The sequence below is a fragment of the Hordeum vulgare genome, chromosome 7H (genome assembly GCF_904849725.1).
Source record: "Hordeum vulgare subsp. vulgare chromosome 7H, MorexV3_pseudomolecules_assembly, whole genome shotgun sequence".
In the NCBI taxonomy this organism is placed as follows: Eukaryota; Viridiplantae; Streptophyta; class Magnoliopsida; order Poales; family Poaceae; genus Hordeum; species Hordeum vulgare.
This window is the reverse complement of record NC_058524.1, coordinates 129641334-129653409: the sequence shown is the minus strand read 5'-3', so window position 1 is coordinate 129653409 and position 12076 is coordinate 129641334. Positions and strand designations below refer to the sequence as shown.

The 12076-nt window shown below is 46.3% G+C and overlaps 1 protein-coding gene across 1 annotated transcript; it reads left to right on the top strand.

Annotated features, from left to right (window-relative positions):
• Nucleotides 1-2695: 2695 nt before the first annotated feature.
• LOC123413181 lies at nt 2696-8343 on the top strand. Its single transcript, XM_045106129.1, has 4 exons — nt 2696-2936; nt 3049-3184; nt 3370-3537; nt 4373-8343. The coding sequence occupies exon 4, from the start codon at nt 4474-4476 to the stop codon at nt 8146-8148; it is 3675 nt and encodes a 1224-aa protein (XP_044962064.1). The 5' UTR covers nt 2696-2936; nt 3049-3184; nt 3370-3537; nt 4373-4473; the 3' UTR covers nt 8149-8343.
• Nucleotides 8344-12076: the final 3733 nt, after the last annotated feature.

Below are 12076 nucleotides of genomic sequence, written 5' to 3'. Positions count from 1 at the left end.
AAGGACCTCCCGCCTGCTGCGATGATGTCGGCCTGCGCACGCGCCAATGCCTTCTGCCGACGCTTGTCCAACCGCTCCTCACGGCGCCGGCGTGTGTCCTCCTCGCGGCGCCTTGCCCAATAATCCTGCTCGTAGGCGACGTCCTTCGGGTGACGCCGGCGCCACTCCGCCATGACCCGCTCGTCCTCCTGGGCGACGAGGAGGCGGCGCTGCCGTGCAGTGTGGTCCACACGGTCTTGTGCGGAGTTTAGACGAGGTGGGGGGGGCGACGTCCAGCGCCTGCTGGAGTGTGTGGACGTCCTGGAAGTTCATTTGGCGGCGCGGCCTGCCTAGGCGCCACGCCGCCGCGTCGAACGCGTGGGCGGCCTCGTGCGCCGTGTCGTACGTGCGGAGGCTGAGCCGGAGATCGCCGGAGCGTATCTCGGCGTAGAACCCGCCGTTGGGGCGCTGGCGGAGGCCGCGGTAGCCCGACGCAGAACGGCGGCGCGGCGGCATAGTGGCGCGTCGGGGGCGGTGGCGCTGGGGCGGTTGCGGTGCGCGAGGTAGAGGAAGAGAGAGCGGTGGCGGCGCGCGAGGGAGCGGTGGAGCGCTGGGGCGGTTGCGGCGCGCGAGGTAGAGGAAGAGAGAGCGGTGGCGGTGCGTGAGGGAGCGGTGGAGCGTTGCGTTTTATAGGCGCGCGGGAAGCGGCGCGGCAAAAATGGCGCGCGAGCTGCCGCCTTTTCGCTGCGCGCGGTTTTCCCGCCGCCTCTGGAGCGCGCCAAACTGTCCCCCGCGCGCTAAAATGTCGGTTTACCGCGCGCGCGCCTTTTTGCGCGCCTCTTGGAGATGCTCTTACAGCAGCGATGCCCCGCGGTGGATTTCTCACTTGGGTGCTAGGATTTGCGTTGGAGCACCGCCAGAGGGAGAGAAGGTGAGTAGGAGGGTTGTTGGTCCCGGCTGCATTGGCCCCGACGGTGGGTTGGACGGGATTCTCGCGTGAGAGAGGGAGGAGAGATGGGGCAGAAATGAGATGAGGATGGAAATAAGCGTTCAAGGAAGACGAGATCCTTCGTCTAAAAGATAAAGTGAAATCGCGTGAACATGAATGGGCCTGTGTGACAGGTGGCCTGCTGTGAAGGAGGTTTATAAGAGAGAGAAATCAACCGGATGATTCTAAACATTTTTTTTTAATGTTTAACTATGAAGAGTTGAAACTTGATGGGTGGAGTCGTGGAGGTAGCCTATGAAAAGCTATTTACATGACGCCATTCCTTACTTTTCTTGTGACGCAGGTAGTATACAAATGACTAGTCCAGGAGGCCGGCGATCCAGGGGGGACGGATGGCCGGAGGGAGGGGATTGGATTGGAACGCCCCTGTCGACGTCGACGGCCCCCCTCCCTGCGCCAGTCGGACGGGATCAATGCACGCTGCTGCTGCTCGGGGTTGGCTGGATATGGCGCCGATCGAGGCTCTCGTCTCTGGCTGGTCCCGCCCGGCTCCGCTGCTCCCCTAGCAGTGCCCTTTAGATGTTCGAACAAATGCTGCTATGGTGCGCTGGGGGTGGCCAGTACCTAACTACGGCAGTTAATGGCCGGAGAAGAGCCAAGACACGAGCGGCGATGGCCGCTCCACGGAACGGTCGTTGCACGCGGAGCGAAAGTGTCAAAAGATGGCGACGCTCGAGGCGCCAGTGGGGTCGGAGGTGACTTGGCTAGAGTCAAGTGGATGATGATGGTAGTACGTTCCGGTTTTCTGCGATGATGGTTAGTCAAGGTGGCCTCTGAACGCCGGCGTGAAGTGTGAACCCACGGTGTGTCGTGGACTGGTGGTCGTGTACCAGTCAACTGTCAGCACACCCGTTCCGTTTACCATCGCTGTCTACAGATTCCATTTCATTGCCTCCTAGTATCAGGTATATATTCTACTGTCTAAGGGCCTCTTTGATTTACAGGATTGCAAAAACATAGCAATAAGAAAAATGTAGGAAAACTATTGAAATGCGGGTGTAAAACTGAGGATTGAAAAACACAGAAAAAGTAGAGGAATATAAAACAAATGAAACATTTGAAATGTAGGAACCGAAAACAAAGGAATGCATTGTTTAGTAGAGAAATAATGCACCGCCCCAAACTGGGCTAGTCACAAACCATGCATTGCTTTAGTCACAAGACCAATCTGATATGCAGCTTTGTCCCTCTTGCCTCGGTCTTCGTGTACAAAAAAGGTCCGGCTCAATGCTCCACTTCCTGCAAAATCATAGGAAACCAACAGTGTTCCTCTGGATCGCAACAGTATTCCTCTGGACGGGTTCCTGCAAGTCAAATGACAGCTACAGTAGCAAATCCTATGGAATTTGCATTCTTGCGTTTTTTCTATGAAAAATCCTTCAAATCAAAGGAGGCCTAATCCTTCCTTGCTTATCTATGTGTTCCAAACACTAATCAAAATTTTCAGCAGCCCAGCTCGATGCCGGAGTATTCAACAGTTGAGATGCGTGTTTGTTTGTTTTTTCTGGTGTATTAGGCTCTCTTCGAACTCCAAAGTGGTCCTTGTGAGGAGATTGTATATGCATATATTCCCTTACTTAATCTGGATGCCGACTGTTTCTTGACATCATGACATGACTGGGTCCAACTACAACCTACGGAGTACTAAGCTATCAGATGATAGCCATAGCCAGATACATTGCTGTGGGGTCCTGCCTTGTTTCTGCCCTTTGTTTGATTGACCTCAGCGGTCTTTCCACCTTTTGGCTATTCATTCACACTTCACGGTTCAGACCATTGCCGAGGCCGGAAGAACTCAGCTATCTTTCAACCACAAAAGTGCTCCTCGCCACTCTGAGCAGCAGATTTGTCCAATCCATCGCTCTGGGTACAAGCTCAAACTTGCGACCTTAGCTAGGGACTGATGTATCGCTAACAAGGCAGCCATTGCAATGCTTCCCCATTCCAGGTATGATTCTTGCTCTCTCTTCCTGGGCTCAGTTCTTCGACTTACTCTCTCTTCCTGGGCTACGTTCTTCGACATGGATGCATAACTTCCATTGCCACTTCTCTGGTTGCAGTTTATTTTACTAGCTGCCAGATCTTGGTACAAGCTCAAACCTCTTCCTTAGCTAGGGGCTGACTATGGCTAATGAGGGCAGCCGTTCCGTGTGACTATGTCTATCTGAGAAGCATGGCGTTGCTTTCCCTTTCCAGGTATGATTCTTAGTTTCTGTTCATCTGCTTGGTTGTTAGAGACATGGATGATTGTTTCAATTGCCTATTGTACCTCTCTACTTGCACTTAGTTTTGCTAGTTAGCAAACATATTTTTGCATTATCTAAAAAGACAAACAGAATTGTTCTTCGACGAACAACACTTATTTATACATGTTTTTTTAGGGGTGATAGCAATCGGATCTAGGTGTTCAGAGAAAACAAAGGGAAATATCTAGACCGCTATTTTGGTTATCACTCTGGATACAACCTCACTTGCAACCGTATATGGCTAATGAGGGCAGCCTTCCCATGTGGCTGTGACTCTGAGCATTGCAATGCTTTCCATGCCAGGTATGCTCTTTTACTTCCTCTTCGTGTGTTTGGTTGTTAGGCTTAGATGTGTGTAACTTACCATTGCCAATAATCTACCACTTCTCCAGTTGCAGTTAATTTTACTTGTTTCCTTGTAGAATCTGTCAAGTGTCTCTACCAAGAAGTAGGAGTATTTGTCTATGTGTGTTTTGTGGTAATAGCACTTGGAACTAGGTACCTAGAGAAAACAAAGGGAAAGATCTAGACCACTTATTTTTGTGGGTAAGATTATAATGCTAATGTTCAATCATGTATATGATGTTATTGCTGAATGGGGAATACAACTCACTTGCAAGAATAATGCCATAATCATTAACTGGTACTCCCTCCGATCGGAAAAAGGCGTCACAGCTTTGAACTAAGGTTTTTGGATCAGAGGCAGTAGAACTCTATGCTCAAACATGAACATATGTACTGTAATATCTAGTCATGCAAACAGAACACGGAATCCATCTAGTTACAGTATATACAACAGGGTTGATCCCTTTAAGACTTCAATCAGCTGATAATCTACTTTCGTCTTGAACACCAACCCAGTGTAGACTCTGATAGTTGACGTACAACATTAGCTCACACCTTTCTGGAGAAGTCTATATACTTTAATACTTGAGCTAATAATTTATATGGTGGTTACTGTTTGAAAAAATAATTCATATTGTGGTTATCATTGTAGGGTCTAGCAAGGAAGTTAGCCTTTAATGCGCTATCTTTTGTGTTGTATTCGTTTGAGGCATTTCACCAAGTCCATCTTTCTAGCAACTTTCTTTGCTTTTATTGTTCAGAACCAGACTTGAATTATCTTTGAATCCTTCAGATATCTTCTTCATCCAAGAAACTCTTACCTGATGATCCAGATAGAGGCATAGAAAGCAACCGAGAGCCTGAGACTTGCAATTTCGGTCAGAGAGCAACCACATGGCAGGTGGCAGGCAGTCCGAAATCAGCATTGATCTGACCAACATCAACACAATTGGTACCCAGGTACCAGGGAATGGTTCGAGTGAAGTCAGCAGAGGTGAGTTTGGAATTGTTACTGTCAGCACGAGGCAACATTCCATCAATGGCTCGTCCAACAGAAATTTATTACCCCCTGGCCATGTATCCAGCTCCAGCAACAATGATGACTTTGAGATCTTGTGGGGGCATCGTAAATATTTGGTACTTCTTGGAGTCCTAGCAGTTGGTGTGACATACAATGTTGGATTAACACCACCAGGGGGATCGTGGACACTAAACAAGGATGGTCATGATGCTGGTGACCCGGTCATGCATGCTGGCTTTTCTGAACGATATGAGGTGTTCTTTTACTGCAATGCAACAGCCTTCGCTGCATCTCTTGTCTTAATCATCTTGCTTCTCAGTAAGACTGTGACAAGGAAGAGAATGTGGCTCCACTCAATGCAATTAACCATGACACTAGACCTATTCAGCCTGCTGGGGGCTTATGCTGCCGGAAGTTGCAGGGCGCTCAAGTCATCCATTTACATCTGGGTTATAGTCTTTGCAGTTGTCACATATGTGGGGATCCATACCCTAGTATCCACAAGGTTTGTTCCAATAGAATGGAAACATAAACTGCAGAGAATGATAAATAGAGGTCTAAACCAACGGGGTTCCCTTGGCACGCAAGAGAGTATTCCTCTAGAGAAAGACGTTGAAGAGGCTCGCAAGTTCATTTTGACGCTTGTAACTTTTGCTGCTTCTGTCACATACCAAGCAGGATTGAATCCACCGGGCGGCTTTTGGGCTGAAAATGACCATGGTTCTAATAAGGTGCATTTGGCCTTTCCTCCTTACAAGCATCATCCGGCTACTTCTGTTCTCCGGAGTAACTACCTTCGTCGTTATGATATATTCATCATTTCCAATTCAACTTCCTTCGTGGCATCTTTGGTCATAATCATACTGCTTCTGAGCCCAAAACTGAGTGGACACGGAATAAGGACCAAATCAGTGATTGTATGTGTGGTAGTGGACCTATCGTGCCTAATTATTGCGTATGCTGCAGGATGTTGTAGAGAGGTAGCAACATCATTCTATGTGGTGTTTATTACTGTCATAGTTTGGATCTCCTTCGCAGTTTTAGCTGGATTCTTTGTTCATGAACCTGTAGCAAATTGGCTACAAGAGGTCAAATCAAGCAGCTTGTGTTGCGTGAAAAAAATTAGCCGTGCACTTTCATTCAGCTTTCGTGGCCACAGATTGATCAATGCAGAGCAGGGGAATTCTGTGGTAATGAATCATCAATCTCCAGCCCGTTCAACTGATGCACCTGCAGAAGATAATACTCCTGAGCAACAAGACCAGCCTGCAGACAATCAGCAACATTCAAATATCAGAGAGGGTGAATTCCATGAGGAGCATGCACCTGCAGAAAAAAGTCAAATTCCAGATGTTCAAGAGGCTGTGTCTAACTCACAGCATCAGTCAGGGAACAGCCAGCAATCAGCAAATATCCAGGATGTTGTGTCCAACCCGGAGTACCAGTCTCCAGATGTCCAGCGTGTTGCAAAGATGGAGGATGTGTCCAGCTCACAGCATCCTGCAGGGAACTGTCAACAACCAGAACATGCCAAGGATGTTGTGTCTAACATGGAGTACCGATTACTAAGCCACCAGAAAACTGAAAATAGCATGTGTCGTATGTCAGCTAACCAGAAAGTTGCAAGTATGAGGGAGCAATCTTTACCTGATGATCCCAACATGACTGCTCTTTCAGTTGAGCAAAATATGTCAGTCAGGCAGAGTAACAGAGACACTAGTCATGACATGGTGGATGAAGTGCTTTCTGCACCTGTGGAAGCCACTGACAATGTGGACCGTGCTGAACAAAACAATCTGGTTGAAGATAATAATCCTAGTGCTGAGATTCTTGGCAGTGATGACAATCCTACACATTCTGAGAATGGCCATACTGACAGCAATCAAGGAGTACCCACTCAAAATGCTGACAACATCCAAACTGAGAGGCATCTGAATAAGACCCGCACATGTATGTTGCTTCTTGCCATTCTTGCAGCATCTCTGGCATACCAATCAGGCCTGAATCCACCAGGTGGCTTTTGGTCAAGAAATAAAGACCATCATTCAGCTGCTGATCGCATCCTTGAGGACACCCACCATCGCCGATTCATTGCATTCTTCTATCTCAATGCAATCGCCTTTGTGGCATCCATTGTCATGATCACTTTGCTCTTGAACAAGATGGTAAGTGACAAGGTTACCAAACGGCGTGCATTGCCAATAACGATGATAGTGGTCCTACTTTCCCTAACCGGAGCTTTTGCTCTGGGGAACTGCAGGGAGGCAAAGAAGACTATTTTCATATCAGTGCTCGTATGTAGTGTACTTGCTTATGTTCTCATTCATGTCTTGATAGCAGTACATATAATTCCTCCAGAATGGAGAAGCAAGGTGGCAGAGATGCTAGAGCAATCAGTTAGTCATTTTTGCTCAGTGCCGCGTCAATTAGGCCACAACCAGACTGGGGGTGATACTAAGGGGAAGGAGTTGGAAAGGCGGCGTAATCTGCTATTGACCATTGCTATTTTGGCTGTGACTGTCACATACCAAGCTGGCATGAACCCTCCAGGAGGTGTCTGGTCTGATGACAAGGATGCCACGGGAACTCCGGGCAATCCAATCCTTCAGGATACCCATCCAAAACGCTATGATGTGTTCTACTACTCAAATTCAGTTTCATTTGTGTCATCTGTGGTCGTCACAATATTACTTGTGAATAAGGAATCCTGTGAGTATGGAATCAAGTCCTATGCACTGCGAGTGTGTTTGGTGGCGGGCTTGCTTGGTCTCCTCATTGCTTATGTTGCAGGAAGTTGCAGAAATGTTAAGCAGTCCAAATATCTGAGCATCATTGCTATGGGGGTTCTAGTTTCCCTTCTGATTCAAGTTCTGCTCTCTTCGATGCATGATACACTAGGAAAACCATTGGCTAAGTGTCTAGTATTTCTACACGATCTTCTCTTCCATGCAGAGAGTGGACAAGTAAACACTCCCGTGAGTCCAGGAGCGTCAGTTGACGTGAGTGCTGAAGCTTCAGTTGCCGAAGAAAAAAACATGAGAAAGAGACACAAGTATCTGATGCTTCTTGCAATTTTGGCAGCATCGATCGCATACCAAGCTGGTCTGAACCCACCTGGTGGGTTTTGGTCTGATGATGAGGGCCATGTACCAGGCAATCCAGTCCTTCATGATGTTAATCACCGACGGTACAAGATATTCTTCTGCTTCAATTCTTTCGCATTCATGGCATCCATTGTCGTGATCATGCTTCTGCTGAGTAAATCTATCAGGAACAAGGCTGTGCCACGTGGCGTATTGCACTTGATCATGATACTGGATATGTTGGCTCTCATGACAGCTTTTGCTGCGGGAAGTAGCCGCAAATTGAGGACTTCAGTGTATGTCTATGCACTAGTTGGCGGTGTTGTAGTAATCCTGCTGCTCCTAATTATTGTGACAAGTGCAATTGCAAAATATCGGAAGGCAAGAGAGGGAAGTGGGATTAACCCCCGGAGACGTGCTGAACCTGTTTCAGGAGAAAACATACCGGCACGACCTGAAGTTTGATGCCCTCTTCTTACAAGAACCCTATTCATGTAGGAATCTAATATTTCTGTATTATCTGCAAACAATTTGTGTGTCTCCTGTCAGCATTTTTCTTCATGTTCAGATTTGACTTGGAACACCGGTGTTGCTGCCTGTTGTATGTTCTTGGAAATTATTTTAGCATGCTTGAAATATGAGCTCAAGCCAATTACTGCATATCGGGTGCATCGTCATGTATTGGAGCTACAAGCAGGCAATGAGGACTATCTTCATTGTCATCATGTGGTGAGCAAATTCTCGGAGCAACTTACCATTTTCATCTTTTATACTCGCTATATGCCAAGGAAGTTGCTCCGAGAATTTGGAGCTGTATTCCGCTATGAAAGATGGTACTCCACATTAGCCGCAGGGTGTCCTTCCATCTTTCTGGCTTGTTTAGTATTCTTACACTATATGTTCTTCTAACATCAGCTTGAGCTGTTATATGTGCATCCGTTTGTGGGGTGATCCCATATTCTCATCTAAAACAACTTTGACTACCAGGCTTATTTTGTAGCGTCAGCCAGTTTTTTTCGCTTCTCTGATATTTTGAAGACGAGGAGTTTTAGAACACAGGGTTATTTGAAAACTAAATTTTTCTAACATAGACGTTCGAGCTTAGCAATGCCTAGCCAACATTGTCTGGCTAGGCATTGCTCCCTTCATCTGAAATTATAAGGCGAGTTATACACTTTTGTAAATCCTCTATTTCATTTTCTGGTGCAAAGTGTTTAATTCCCTCTATACCCTAATGTTTTGCTTGTTATTCTGTAATTGTTAGGTTAGTCTTTTTCAATGCTCGTTTGGTCTAAATACAAGGTAAAATACACTGCGTGTATTTCAAATGGTGAAATTATAATGTACTTCCTCTGCTCCAAAATATAAGGTGTAGTATTTGTTCAAAATTCAAATTTACCTATATTTTACCAAATTTATATTTTATTTTATTGAGACATACCAAATTTATATAAATAGACAAGAATTTGACAATTATATGGCCATGTAGACAAGAATTTAACACGATGTTGATGCCAGTCTAGTCGGGACTCGGGTAGGCACGGTGACTGCTGGAATTTAACCGTTTTACGCCAGCCCAATGACCATTTTCAGTATTTCTAATAAATTTCAGAGGCCCACTTAACCCATTTGTGCAAGGCAAGAAGTGAAATCTAAATTTAGTCCCACATTGCTAGTTTGGTAGGAGTTGGACCTCCTTACAAGGCAGGATGTTTCCACACATGTATGATCATGAGAACAAGAGAGACAAACACATGTGCTCCTCTTCCGCCGCCCGCGTTATGAGCCGAACCGATGACTAAATTTAGGTCGGTACAGTAGGCCTCCAAAACCCTGTCGTCTTGAGTCCTGAATGGGAGAAGGATGATAAGGTTTTTGGGGAGCCCTCTGCGCGACTACTGGCTTCTTAATCACGGATGCCACGGAAGCCGACGACTCTTCCCTGACGTTAACAACTTCTTCAACAACATGGACGGTGACGACGTCAACGCCAATCCCGCTGCTACAAATCAATACATGTTCGTGTTCTTCGTGTTTGAGTTCCTCTCGCAACTTCTTGTTCTAATTTCTGTTCTAGATATGTTTCGTTCCCACTCATCATTTTAGATGCTACTTGCATACTCTCTATATGGTTGCATGTCTTGTCTTATCATCGCTACGATAGTCATGATTTATCTCCTATTTCTGTTAGTAAAATCACATGGTAAATTGCTCATATTTCCAACAATCCAACAACCTTATTATAGGCAATGTACCCCGAGTGGTTTTGCCGCTTCTATGAGGCCTCCTATGTTTGAGGATGTGCACTACAAGAGGTGGTCTGTGAGGGTTGTTCTATGGTTTCAAACCATGAGCTGCTATGACGCCACTCTTGGCAAACCTGAAGGAATTCTTGATCCTCAACAGGAACTCGCTTTTCGGAAAAATGATACCTTGTTTAAGGTTGCTCTCTTGAGTGTTCTTTGTGAGAACATAGCTGATGCTTATGCATCGTTCGACAATGGAGAAGATATGTGGAGCGCACTCGAGACCAAGTTTGGAATCTCGGACGCTAGCACTGGGTTGTATATCATGGAACAATTCTATGATTACAGGATAACTGATGAGCGCTCCGTGGTTGAGCAAGCTCACGAGATACAGTCATTTGCTAGAGAACTTGAGCACTTCAACTGTATGTTACCAGAGAAGTTTGTTGCCGGAGGTATTGTCACTAAGCATCCTCCCTCGTGGAGGAACTTTGCTACCTCTTTGAAGCATAAGAGGCAGGAGTTTTTGTTGGAAATATGCCCTAGAGGCAATAATAAAATAGTTATTATTATATTTCCTATTTCAAGATAATCGTTTATTATCCATGCTATAATTGTATTGAATGGAAAGATAAATGCATGTGTGGATATATAGACAAAACCATGTCCCTAGTAAGCCTCTAGTTGACTAGCTTGTTGATCAAGGATGGTCAAGGTTTCCTAACCATAGAACAGTGTTGTCACTTGATGACGGGATCACATCATTGGGAGAATGATGTGATGGACAAGACCCAAACTATAAACATAGCATGTGATCGTATCATTTTGTTGCTATTGTTTTCTGCATGTCAAGTATTCTTTCCTATGACCATGAGATCATGTAACCCACTGGCACCAGAGGAATGCCCTGTGTGTATCAAACGTCGCAACATTACTGGGTGACTATAAAGGTACTCTACAGGCATCTCCGAAGGTGTCCGTTGAGTTAGCATGGATCAAGACTGGGATTTGTCACTCCGTGTGATGGAGAGGTATCTCGGAGCCCACTCGGTAATAGAACATCACATACAAGCCTTGCAAGCAATGTGACTAAAGAGTTAGTCACGGGATCTTGTATTACGAAACGAGTAAAGAGACTTTCCGGTAACGAGATTGAAATAGGTATGGGGATACCGACGATCAAATCTCGGGCAAGTAACATACTGAAGGACAAAGGGAATGATATACGGGATTGTTTGAATCCTTGACATAGAGGTTCAACCGATAAGATCTTCGTAGAATATGTAGGATCCAATATGGACATCCAGGTCCCTCTATTGGATATTGATCGGGGAGTGTCTCAGGTCATGTCTACATAGTTCTCGAACCAGTAGGGTCTACACACTTAAGGTTCGGTGACGTTTCGGTATAGTTGAGTTATAGGTGCTGGTGACCGAAGTTTTGTTCGGAGTCCCAGATGAGATCGCGAACGTCACGAGGGTTTCCTGAATAGTCCGGATACGAAGATTGATATATAGGATTGTTGCATTTGGCTTCCAGAAAGATTTCGGGCATTGTCGGCAGTGTACCGGGAGTGATGAATGGGTTCCGGGGTTTTACCGGGAGGGGCCACCCATCCGGGAGAGAACCTAATAGGCCCATGGGTGGCGCACCAGCCCTTAGTGGGCTGGTGAGGCCAGCCCAATAGGGCTATTTCGGCCAAGGAGAAAAACAACTTTGCCACGTGCAACCCTAAACCTCTACTTCGTAGTTCTTCCTCTACATCGGATTTCTGCGGTGCTTAGGCGAAGCCCTACAGGAATAAGATCATCACCACCACCGGCGCGCCGTCACGCTGCCGGAGAACTCATCTACTTCCCCATCTCTCTTGCTGGATCAAGAAGGCGGAGATCGTCATCGAGATGTACGTGTGTTGAACGCAGAGGTGCCGTCCGTCCGGTACTAGATCAGGACGGATCGTGGGACTGCGGCGATTTGGATCGCGAAGAAGTTCCACTACATCAACCGCGTTTCTTAACGCTTCCAGCTTAGCGATCTACAAGGGTATGTAGATCCGATCTCCCTCTCGTAGATGATCATCACCATGATAGGTCTTCGTGTGCGTAGGAATTTTTTTTGTTTCCCATATGCAACGTTCCCCTAAGTGG

Bases quoted from the DNA above. Each gene is read 5' to 3' on its own strand.
- LOC123413181 (XM_045106129.1), top strand. From the start codon at position 4,474: ATGGCAGGTGGCAGGCAGTCCGAAATCAGCATTGATCTGACCAACATC.